The 13,296-nt window shown below is 38.0% G+C and overlaps 1 protein-coding gene across 1 annotated transcript in view; it reads right to left on the bottom strand.

Annotated features, from left to right (window-relative positions):
* The window catches only part of LOC139711882 (uncharacterized), a 71,310-nt gene that overhangs the window by 37,665 nt on the left and 20,349 nt on the right, over positions 1 to 13,296 (bottom strand). The window contains exons 3-6 of the mRNA XM_071623730.1: positions 7,526 to 7,615; positions 6,732 to 6,884; positions 5,338 to 5,415; positions 26 to 103 (exon numbers count right to left, since the gene is read on the bottom strand). Coding sequence (XP_071479831.1) covers positions 26 to 103; positions 5,338 to 5,415; positions 6,732 to 6,884; positions 7,526 to 7,615 — 399 coding nt within the window. The remainder of the gene's footprint in view (positions 1 to 25; positions 104 to 5,337; positions 5,416 to 6,731; positions 6,885 to 7,525; positions 7,616 to 13,296) is intronic.

Raw genomic sequence — 13,296 nt, 5'->3', positions numbered from 1 at the left:
GTTCTTGGTTTCATTTTCTTCTCACCGGATTTCCATCCCTTCCATCTCGACCTGGCTCTCCTTTGATGCCTGCTACCACTGGACTCGGGTCCCCTGGAAGGCCCTGGTGATGAAAGAAGAACACAACACAATTTTTCACAATATCTTGACTTTTTCCCAACTCAATTATGCCCATTCTTTCCTAGTATAATTTCTTTCTGACAGCATGCATGCATCAAATCTTGTTTTGACAATCAATAAATTTCCCTCTACTTGAGCAATGATGGTTTTTAATGCGCTGGTAAGAAATGCATTTGAAATATTGAAGCTGGAAATCCTGCATTTGTGACAAGACGAGACTTAAGATGCTGCCAAATTTTGGTGATATTTTGGATTTTTCCAAACCGAGTTGTACCTGGTTGCAAGAAATAACAGTCTCTGCAGATAATTTTTGATTACATTCAAACTGAATGACACTGACATTATTTGAGGAAAACAAATTTAAATCATTCCAATGAGACCAATCTGACTGCTGCTCACTGGGTTATGCAGCTAAGTGCATCAGTTCCTTGATACAGCTTCTCCTCTTTATACAGAGGATCCATTTAACTAGATTTCTCTTTCCCTTTGGAGATTCATTTCTAAACTGAACAGATGACACATGCAGCAATAATCAAAGCTTTGTCTGGTACAAGACCAAATTACTTACAGAAGAACAGCAGCAGTAAAAAGAAAACTAGAAATGTCGCTATGGCGACTGGTATGCCTCCGCCATAATGCATGATTCTCCTAATAGGTCTATAGTACATGTGGACAATGTGTGATTACATTTTCACAAAATTGGCAAAATATTAAAATGACATGTTTGTCACAAATGTATTGAATGTTTACCTTCCTTGACCTATGTTTAATTGGATGAATATGAGAGCATGTATTTGGGGATTTAAGAACTTTAACTTGACTTTGACCCTTTCATAAGTTTATGCACTGAGTAATTTTCAAGGTGTGGAGAAAAAGTGCAATTTCTGTATTGAACAGTAAATTGTTATCATTTTCATCTGGCCTTTGATTTATAAGAGAATCACTGTCAGGCAGAACATACATAAATACAAAGTACTAAGTTTCAAGACAACTTGAGCCACGTCCGAGATATGGAGAACGAAGTAAGTTCAGCACTTTCACTTGATCTTTGACCTTTTGACCTTTGACCTTCTTGGCAAAAAAAAAAAAAAAAATCCCAGAGAATCTCTATTGGGTTATACATGCATACATCAACTTAAAAAAATAATCCGGCTGGCATTGCATTTAAGGAAAATAGTACAATTTTGAAGTATTGCCCTTGACCTTTGACCCCTGACCTTTGACCCCATGATCCCTAAATTCCCTAGATAACCACTGCCAGTCAGTACACGCATATATTATGTTCCATGAAGATACCTTGAACAATTTCCAAGATACAGAGAAAAAAGTGAAATTTGAACATTTTACTTGACCTTTTGACCTCATGACCCCAAACTTTTACCAGAGAATCTTAATTGAGTAATACATGTACACACTAAGTTTCAAGAAAATATCTTCAGGCATTGCATAGATATGGGGGAAATAGTGAAATTTTAGGCATTTGACCTTGACCTTTTGACCTTTGACCTTGAGCATGTGCACCCAAAAGTTGATAGGCACAACTTCACACCCTAATACACATACATGTCAAGTTTCATTACGATACCTCAAAAGGTTTTGGTAGTTACCCTGTCCACAAAATTCATTACGGACGGACGGAAGGACGGACGGACGGAAGGACGGATGGACGGAAGGACGGACGGACGGACGGACAACCCGAAAACATAATGCCTCCGGCACCACTTCGTGGCGGAGGCATAAAAAAAGGATGACATCTTTGACAAATTGCTGCGACAAATGCGCTCATAGTTATAATCATAATCAATATCTGTTGGGGAAAAACGCAGAATGCATTTGGCAGTCGGGATAGGCCTAAATTTGGCTTCATAAAATTGGTAATATTCTGATCTGTTAGCTTCAAAATTTTTATTGAGACAGCATAAATTCACAATCTTCCTAGTTCTATATCAAATCCCATTGGGGGAATTCCCTCTCTATTGTTTCAATCTCACAACACTCTTTGCCCTCAGTTTATTCACACTCATACATTTTTATTTTGATATCGTATAATCTGTCTCTTTCCCAATGAGTTCTCAACTTTCATCTTCTATCTCCCTCTCTCTCACAAAACACACAGGCTTACACACAAAAAAAAACTCTCTCTCTTTTGTTCCATCTTTCACTTTCTCAATTTTATTTCCCTTATTTCCTCCTTTAAAATCTGTTGTTGATATTTTCTAGTCTGACATAACACATGGCTTCTGTCCTGCATGTATGTACACATTTTTACAATCATACTGCAGACACAACAAAATCACATTTGCCCTTTGATAGTGACAGTTTGGCTTATCTCGTCAGATATCTGGATCAAAAGACATCACAATGGTCCAATCACAAACTCTATCCATCCGGTCTATCTGACTGATGAGACCACAAACAGAGCTGGACTAGACATCTCTTAACCAAACACTGACTGATATTTTGCCATGTCTGCATGAGAGGAACAGGAATATTTATATGGCCTCCTTCCTGTCGTTTGGCCCGCTATCGTCCCTGATGAAAAGCGGCCATTCCGCATCCAGGATATTGTTGAGGTGGTTGGTTTCACAAGCAGGAAATGGATCCCACAGTTCTCCTCACCTGCACTATGATATACTGGCTGCTGCATACATGACTCACTCTTTTTTTTTTCTAGGTTATTAAACATCTCTCCAGTCAACCAACCATTTGTCAAATTGCATGGCTAATGATTTGAAGATGAATGTTCTCCATGAATGTCCAACCTTGTTGGAGATGCATTTACAAATGCCAGTGAGTAAATATTTCCTTTTTCTCCATTTCCTTCTTCTCAAGATTAATTCAGGAATGACTGCAGCGCAAATCATACAAATTGTAGTCTGTCTGACTCAAAATATGGTCATGTTCCAAAACCACCACCACTCTACAGATTGCCACATATTTTCATTTTTTGTTCTAATCCTTTCCATATCTACACTACATTTGTATCAATCCCCTGTTGCTTGTAGTTACAAATAAAAAGGTGCAACTATAAACTGGTTGGATTAGTGACTGGAAATCAATTTCTGCCAGTGTGTGGAATTAGGCACTACTCTTTCTCTTGATGTTTGGTATTTTCTTTTGAAAAAAAAAAACATCAGTATTCACCTATTATGAATGAGATTATGGTCTGTTATACCAGTGGTATCATTCCAATCTCTTGACACAACTTGTCTTAAGTCTCAAGGACACTTTCCTACCTGGAAGGCAATGTTGTTTATTGATACGAAGTCTCAGTTTGTTTCTACATGTGGTTGTTTTTATGTCAACCTCATTGTTTATGAGTGCGTGTCTGTCTGAAATTTCTATGGAGCAGAAACAAAACAAAAAGGAGGTATCTACACAAACAAAATTTATAGTAGCTGCACCCAAAGTGCCATGGAAAAACAGACTGAGGGTAGCATAATATTGATAGGCTGCAGGAGGTTGCAAACACTACCTAATACAGCTGTAACTCTGGCAAAGATAAATAATAGCTGCACCTCTTGGGAGAGCAATACGCTTTGATGATCTTAGCCAAACGGTCGAGAAGCGACAATATCTGCCACACTTTCAATAAGCACAGGGAAAGATGTTTGAAGAATGTGCTATGGCCAAGTACCTTGGTTTGTCAATTTCTGTATAGGCCCTACAGAACTCTTCCTTGAAAATATGTTCCAAATATGTCTAATAGTACAATGAAAAAATTGATATCAATTGGAAGACTGGTGGATGTCATACTCTAAACACAGACAGTGTTGTTGTCTCCAGATATTTTTTTTTTCCATTCATGGCTTTGAGGGGGAGGGCAGGCAGAGGGGGAAAAAATAAACATGCATACTTGTTTGATGTACATGGAAACATATTTTAGAACCCAAATATAGTTCTCTCAGCACTTGGGTTTCTCAAAATTCCACTCTACATTTGGTCTGCTCTGGAGACTGAGATGAAATGATATTGATATCAGATGAGGGAGATGAAAGGGAGAGATATTGCGGCAGATCTTCTATTCTCGCAGTTGTGTTTTTCTCAGTCACATGCATGCTTGCACGAGCAGGCCATAAACACTGCCCTTCCACCTTCTACCTTCTGGCGACTTTATACTTACAAAGCCCTCCTGTGATTCGTGGGCACATCGAAACAAATTTGTTTGTCACGGTCGAGATTCCCAACCCCCATAGAGTTGAGAGGGAGTTTAACCTCTCTTTCTCTATGTGGGAAGAGAGAAACAGGTCGTAGGGACCAACACAACAAGAAGCCTGTCTCCTCCTCTGCCTGATGGCCTATGTAATGATGGCTGGTATGACAAAGAAAGGGGACAACAGTCTGTGATTTGAGGTTTTTTTTTTTCTAGTGGGGTGGGGCAGATTCAATCTCAAACCTTTTAAAATTTACACTGATGACAATTCCATGCCATATACTACGAGTTGATCACTCTTTCACGCATTTTGAGATAAAAACATTTTACAATTCTGTTTTCTTCAGTCTCTGAGACGGCATTGTGCTCTAATATGTCACTTTTCTGCGAAAATTGTCAGTTTTTTTTTGTTGTAATTTTGTGAGCACAATGTGTCTTCCATCTGTTCTCCTCTCTCAAACCAATTTTTCTTTGTTTCATATTCAAATATTTTGTTGCATGTTGTCAATTCACTGTCATACTATTCTCTTTCACACATATCTGGAACTCAAGATTATTTTCTTTCTGATTTCATGATTTGCTCTTCCAGTATTCATTATTTGTCTTTCTTTTTAATCTGTCCTTTCCTCCATCTCTCTCTCTATCTCTCTTTCTGTCTCTTTTTCTCTCTCATGAATGCACTGACATTCTTAAATCACTGTTCTACACAGTGTAATATGAATCATGTTGTTTCACTCACTATTGGCACATGTTACTTGGATATCAGTGATTGTCAATTCACTGCCAATTTATGGCTATTAACCTCTCTTATAAGGTCATAGCTGTAGCACACCAATATATCTTGTCTAGATAATCTCTATCCTTTTCCCGATGCACATCATTTGCATAATGACTCATTACATTATGAAATGAACATCTCCACACAGCTTTCCAGTTTATACATGATAGAGCAATTAAAGATACAAAGGATATTAATATTGAATTAAAATGTATACATTTAAAATGGGAAGATACTCAAATGACAGAGGGAGATAAATGAATGAGGTTGGGTGCACATATCTCACCTGTGGTCCTGGAGGTCCCTGGGGGCCTGGGTTACCTGGTTGTCCAAATCCTGCAGGACCTTCTGGGCCTCTTTCTCCCTGTGATATGATGGCAGAACCAAAAGATCAGCAAAGGAGGGAAAACAAACACACACACAAAAAAGGAGAAAATGAGAAAGGATGTAATACATGCAATACATATAAAAACTTTACATAATATGTGATACTAAAATTGCTAATATTCTTTTTCAGTGGAGAATGATTTCTTCTTTCTTTAATATGGGAAGATAAGATGAAATGAACAAAATAAAAAAAAGAAAATCCCACAGACCCTTTGCATGCAATAAAGTGAGATTAAATGATGGGATATTGTGATGAACCACACAATTATGCTGACAGGATACCAGTAGAACAATTATTTTATTCTCTTTTTTTCCCCCAGGAGGGTGCTTATCAGCATCTAGACAGTTTCAACCAGAGTTCCAGCATCTCCTACACTGACAAATTCTTTTATTTTCCATGACTTTTCAACAATGCAAATTTACACCTTCATGACCTTTCGGCAATGTCATATAAAATATGAAGAGTTGCATTACGAATGATACTATTTACTCTGATGGAAATATGTCAGACTTAAGTTGGAAATTCACAAAATGAGCAAAACTAAGTAAAAATCATGCTTCATTATTTTACCAAGCCATTTTCAGAATATTTTTCCATAAATTTTTGAGGCCATAAACAAGAATTTCAAGAAATTGGGCAAAAACTGAGGAAGTAGTTTGCAACACAAAATTTTCCATCATTTTGGCTCATAATATGTGAGCTGTTACCATGGCAACATACTTTTTGTCACTGTCAAGAAATGTGTCATGCTGACCTATATCCTAAGACAAACATTCAATATGAATTCCATGAGAATTGGAAGAACACTGATGAAGCAGTTTTGCCATGAAGCATTTTGCCCTATATTTTACCAATAACATGCCATTACCATGGCAACGCACTTTTTGCCACTGCGGAAATATGTGTCTTGCACATTAACATATTCAGATGAACATCTGTACCTAATTTCATAAAAATTGATCAAAAACTGTAGGAGGAGTTCGCGACGCAAGATTTTTACCCATTTTTGCCCACAATATGCCGTTACCATGGCAACGTACTTTTGGGTACTGTCAAAAAAATACGTCTTGCACATCTACAACCCAAGGCACACATCTGTGCCAAGTTTTATGGGAATTGGTTGAAAACATATTGATAACTTTTCAAGGTTTCACAATACCACAGGAAACCCATTCTACAGCATTTAATGCATGGGAAATTGCAACAATGGAGGTTGGGAATGCAATACTTGCGATCAAGAGTGAATAGGTATAAAATGCTTAAACCAGCAAGGTTTTTAACTGAAAAAATACCTTTGTTCCATTGCATCCAGGCATACCAGCCTCCCCAGGGGGTCCCTCTGTTCCCGGTTCTCCGGGAATCCCAGGAATTCCGGGAATACCAGGATTACCTTGAATTCCCCTGAAACCTTTCGGTCCCGTTGCACCAAGTGGTCCAGCTGTTCCCTGTTGGGATACACAGAAAGTAACATTTCATTTGAACTCTTGAACACAATACTGGAAGAAACATCACTACAGGAAAACATTGCTGCAATCTCCATGGCTTGATTTACTTGTCATGACATGGATTTGAAGGACTGGAAGGACTCTTTACTTCTTTATTATTTTTTATACGACCCAAAGAAAGTTGTCATAGGTCATTTTTACTAATAAATTTATGAAGATACACTATAGATCTTCAGTCCTATACAGTAGATCTTCCATCTTGATAGGTAACATTATTTTGATGACAACAAACCAACACAACATTCTAAAAGGTATATATCATGATTTCTTGGTCTTCATTGTTGAGTGTTTTCTTAGCATAGGAGGTATTTGATACTTCTAATCAATCTGTTTCCATCTAATGTTTGTTTATGGTATGCTTGACTGCTTTATGTTCAGCTCATTGGTGTTTTTCTTTCTTAGTTGTTTTTGTGTTTTGTATCAAGACCATCTTTGATTTTGATATCATTCTATGATTGTAGATGAAAAAAACAGATTCTACGACTAAAGTGATTTATGAAAATTAGCCTTTTCCACAGAAGATGTTGGAAAGCAGTCCATAGCTTTTCAGAAGGCAGGTCTTACAGAACTTTTGGTCTTACCTTCTGTCCTTTAATTCCAGGTTGTCCTTCCACACCAGGATAGCCAGGAGGGCCCTGTGGTCCAGGAAAACCAGGATATCCCCTCTCACCCTGCCAGATAAGCAAACAAGAAAATTCCTCAATTTTTTTTTTTTATCTTGAGAAAAAAAAAGAAAGAAAAAGAGAACTGGCATCTGCAAAGGTGTAGTATGCAAGTTTTTGTATAAATACACATTTGCATTATACAAAGTGTACCTAATAATGGTCACTTCATTGTGCAAGTTGAAATATGAAATAATGATTTTTTTTGCAACATGCGATGATAAGCATTAGCAGATGGTTGCTTTGGTAGGTTTCAACCCTGATGTACTTGCAATATATCTCAATTCAAAAAGATATGAAATGTGGAAAAAAAAATGTACATGTACACAATCAATATCACAGTGTCCTGCATGTATCGTAATCGATTGCAATGAAAATCAGGCTCACATACACAGCAAGAGAGTCCTGTTCATTTTAAAACATTTCCCAAAATTGTGTTTCATCCCTGGCGTACCAATAATGTAAGGACATCAGTGGGTTTTTTTTTGTTTGTGGTCAAACTGGTACATTTGTGCGACAAAATGTCTACAGGCATACATATGCTATAGTTTGTTTAGAGGGACAAAGATAAGTTAGACCTAGATTCTGCTCACTTCTAGCCCACAGCTGACAATGTTAGATCATATCTTTGTTTACTCTCAAACTTTCAAAGTTCACAGGGTCTGGGGAGGGGTGCATTCATGAGCGGTTTTCCTGTCGTGACTGCCTTCTCTCCAGATAACAGCCACGGTTATGACCATTGCATTGTCCAATTGTTTTAATCATCCCACAAACCCAGAGGGGAAGAACAAAACTTGATACAGATATGACTGGTGCTTCCTAAACACAATCAGCCATTTTCAACAAAAAGTTTGCAGGAGACCATGACTCCATCTGCATTAATCAACTGTCAATCTATTAACACTGAGTGGGAGGAAAAAATGTTGCATCAGCAAACTACTGCCCTGTTCATACTGCACAATACTGGTAGTGGCACTTCTATAAAGTTATACCTTGTGGTAATACTGTTAATTGGTTAAGTAACAGTTCCAATTAAGTAACAATTATTACTTAATTTACAATTCCAATTATTAAAAGGTAACAATTTGCTGAATCTATAGCTCACATTGCTGGAGGGTTGCAAGGTCTATTCTTCAATTCCAAACTTAGCACTGAGCTCGGCAAAGAAAATGGGTCAGAACAAAGCTGAACACACGGAGTACATGGGCTGCTTTACTCTTCTCTTTACAAAGATTGAATGCATGGACCACTGTAACTACCATTCCGGATCCAAGCATAGACAAAGTATATAGCCTTCTATCAGCGACTGTAAAGTGGTTCACATTTGCCGCCAAATATGATCATTCAGGCATGGTCAGAAAGAAAATTTGACAATTTGGCACTCATACTGTAACCTGCTATACGGCTGGCTGGCTGGCTTGCTGGCTGCATATGTGGACATTTCAAGACAGATCTGTTTATGCTTCTGGCGATGGAATTTTGTATATTTTTCTGACCGTCTGTCCAGCTCTTCTTGGTTTATTTTCTTGCCTCATATATCTTCTTGAAGTTGTATCATTTTTTGGCATCTAATCTGAGCGTAGAAAGCTGTCCTTGTCACACTCACACAAGGACAGTCTGTAATGACAAGACAGTGGAGTAATAAAGCTAGGATTGTTCAGCCAGTAGCACACTGTACAATGACAGTGAGGGAGATTGGGACTGAGAGGTTGTGTGGTAAAATATAACCAGAACAGGCAGGTTGTTCCAAAAGGAAATTGGTACAGTTGAGGTAACAGACCAGCAAAAGATGAGCAAAATCAGACGAGTGCTCTAAATTTTCAGAACATCTGAATAACAAAGACAGGGAGTTGTATATCGGGCACAGAATGGCCGGCTTGGTCAATGTCATGGCAATGACTGCACATAGAAACCTAATATGTTGGTGTAAGAATGCTACAATTTAAGACACACACACTCACACACATATACATACAAAAAAAAAAAAACAGCAACCTTCGTACCTTTAGAATTTGAGAACACTTGGTGTATGTGTGTAATCCTAAATATAATTTATACCCTTTTGTATAGACTTTATAAAGTAACTGTTTTCAAGAAAACATGAAAAGATTAGGCCCTACGGGTTCCTGGACAAAATATTTGAATACGTCACAATCACTGAACAAGACATCCTCATCAATGATATTCATGCAGGAATTTTCACTCTATACTGAAAAGTTCATTAAAAACATTCATCTTTTCTTACTCTTTTAATCATTCTTGCTACACAGATCCCTCACCAGGGTTCATCCCACTTTGCCAATGAGGCTAGAAGGTGAGGGTGGATCCTTCTTGACCCTGATCATCTCCTCTTCAGTCTTCCAATCTAGCTAGGCTCAATAATCTTACTCACTCATAATGCTATTCTATTATCAAACCTCCTTCATCTTTCAGAATAGAATTTAAGATACAATGAGCAAAGTACTGTCTATTTGGTATAAAACTTCTATTTTCTTTTTGTCCCTAGTGAGAGGGGTCCCACATGAGAGGTGAAATTGGATTCCAGAGGAATTTTCATCGCGGGAGAGGCACTGAAAACGAGATGGGGACAATGCCCAATCAGATGTGGCATGGAAGTTTGGTGGAGAAAGAGCAGATCCCATCTGCTTTCAATACAAAGGCAAAGAACCTTTGACCATAATCCATCCCCAGAGAGAGCATGAGAGGGCAATGTAAGGCACCATTTGATCCTTTACAAGCCACAAAATGAACTCACAGTTTACATCATGCTGATTGTCACCGACACAGGAGGGTGTGTCTCAGAGTTTGATGCACTTAGGGGCAACCTGGTGTATCATGCACATCGTCATGGCAACCCACAAATGTACACTTGGGGGTGAGGCCATTGTGGAACTATTTCATGAGGAAATGTGACACTGGAATGAATGCATTGCAAATCCACAGGATTATGGAGTGAACTGTTCCTGGACTACTGCTGTGGCCCGCTTATCATGCTGGGGACAATTATGATGAGTATGTTTTCCATACATGTAGGCCTTCTGGGGAATGAACTTTCTTTGCTGAAAGAAGGAAAAATGTTTTGGGTCTAATGGTGTAATCACATTTACATTGTGTCTGGTCTGTAGATTAATAATTCCCAACTTATTTAAGGCTACGTTTATCTAACTCGAGTGAGAGAATCACATTTCAAACTGTGTTTCGAATAGCATTTATGAACGTGGTTTGAAATATGATTCTCGTGGTGCCACATTTATTTTACCATCTAAAATCGTGATTCGAGTATTGTCACTGCACACCTGCTTTGCGCAATTTGACCCAGGAAGTAGAGGTCAACAGCATACCACCAAACCCTGCCTTCATCATTCACGCACTAACAATGAGTACGAAAGAAAAATGACATACACTTTTCTTTTCTTTTCTTTTTTAACCAAAAACAGCCGGACGTTGACCTGGGCAGCTTGGAGATATAAACCATTTCGAAACAGCATTGCATTTATCTCCTTGAAGAAAGACAATCGTAGTCTCAAACGTGCTTTATCGCCCTCTTTTGGGGGGTGTTTCAAATTGGTGTTTCTAACCATGTCTAAAAACACAGTTGTGTTTATCAATTGCCTAGAAATACCGAAAAACGTGTTTATGATTGTGATTCTGCCTCAGAATTTTTTCAGATAAATGCATCTTTAATTTCAACTCCAGATCCTATGCTACATGTGTACATCTGTTACCCTGGAAACACTCCCCGCATGACCCTGGTCCTCAAAATCTTGGATCCTATTAACCCTCTAAAACCCTCACATCCTGACCATCTTTTTGAGGCTACTACATCAGGGTTGCTTACCTTGAATGAGACAGTGCAAGGTATGTGTGACTTTGGTACATAGCAAAGATGATATTTCAGTGTTCACAGCGCACTCTGCATGTTGTACTATCTTTGGGTCATAGTGATCCTAAGCTGTAGATTGTCTTTGCATGATTTTCTATTGGTTAAGCTCTGTGCCTGCAAGAAAATTTTGAAATTTTGGACTTGGGCATATCAAAAATGTTCAGAATATTACAGATTCTAGACACATTTTTTTTCCTTCTTACTCTTATTCACTTTGTATTTTTGAATAGCAGGACTAGAAATACACTGCATGATTGCATATCTAGGGCAGTTCAAAGCATGAAGATATGTAGAATTCATCTCCAAACATGCCACTACTCTGATGTGACGACAGTGTCATGTTTGTTAAAAACTTTTTTCGAGCAGAAATGTTTCATTACATGTGGGTGGCAACTGAAATCATTTTTTTTTTTCAAGGAAAATCAAACTTTAATTTTGATTTTTACTGATGCATTAGTTTTAATGCAAAGCTTTTCAGAGAGTGAAGTCATTCTTTAAGACAAACAAACATTTCCACATGAAAACTATTGAGCTGGCCCACCTGAACAAAAATTATATGAGAAGTTGCAGCTTTAATCATCAAAAGGCCACAATTTTATGAGACAAAGTTACAGTTCCAGTTTGTTTTTGTAGCAATAATTTTGCATCACAGGAAACCATGAAGGAGACACAGTACATGTCAACACCACTGTTAAAACAGGACAGTCACGAAGCATTTTTTTTTAAGTATAGAGATTTCTGGTATTGTTCTTGTAAACATTGTACTTGCAACTGTGGGGGCGTCTTATCCACTAACAAAGTACCATTACCTTGCAAAAAGTCAACAGAATATAAATTTCAGAGCCATCCACATAGGAAGGGCAGGAAGATGGTACTTTCTAAATGCTTTTCCAAATCAGCCAGTAGTAAAATATAATACCGGTATATAAAAGAAATGGGTTTCTAAAACAAATCAATGATGACTTCAGGCAGAACTGATGCAAATATCATTCCATCTTGTCTAGACTGTGGGACAATGTCTAGACACATTTTTTGGTTGTTTAGGGTTTCAGTTCTCTTGTGACTAGCGTGGGGGGAAGGAAAGAAAAAAAAACAAGGAAAACTTGTTAATTTGACATTTAGTTTCTTCTCACCCCACCCACCATTTGTTCTAACAGAACATTCTGAATTGTGACGGTATGACAAAAATCCACATTCTTCACAGTAGAGCTAGATACAACATATTGCATGTATCTTGTTGAGTACAGATCTCTGGTTCTTAGGTGCAGGTTATCCATCTTGGGGGGGGGGGGGGAGGATCTATGAAATCAATGCCAATTTTCAATCCTTTAAAATGTGAAAGAAATACTTTCACTCCATACTCTTCATGGACAAGGGCAAATACACAGTGCATGACTCATCGATGTAAAGGAGCTCCAAATCTCTATACATGAAAAATATATTAAAGGGGATGGGCTAGTAACTGATCAGTGGGAATCAGTGGGAATGCTGGGGGATGATTGTTCCAATCCTTGTGGGATTCATTTAAGAGTACATTATATATCTATTGTTGTGTGAAAATCATTTGCTTCAGAATGGTCTCATATCCAAGTAATGTGCAATTTAATGTTTCCAGGTTAGCATGCCTGTACAGTGACGGGGCGATCGTTAACATTAAATTGCACATTACTTGAATATGAGACCATTCTGAAGCAAATAATTTTCACACAATAGATAGGTCCTATATATAATGTACTCTTAAATAAATCCCACAAGGATTGGAACAATCATCCCCCAGCATTCCCACTGATTCCCACTGATCAGTTAC

The sequence above is a fragment of the Diadema antillarum genome, unplaced genomic scaffold (genome assembly GCF_040938485.1).
Source record: "Diadema antillarum isolate AM-2024a unplaced genomic scaffold, OU_Dant_1.0 seq00001725_RagTag, whole genome shotgun sequence".
NCBI classification, from domain to species: Eukaryota; Metazoa; Echinodermata; class Echinoidea; order Diadematoida; family Diadematidae; genus Diadema; species Diadema antillarum.
The sequence above is the reverse complement of the archived record's forward strand: the minus strand, read 5'-3'. Positions and strand labels throughout refer to the sequence as shown.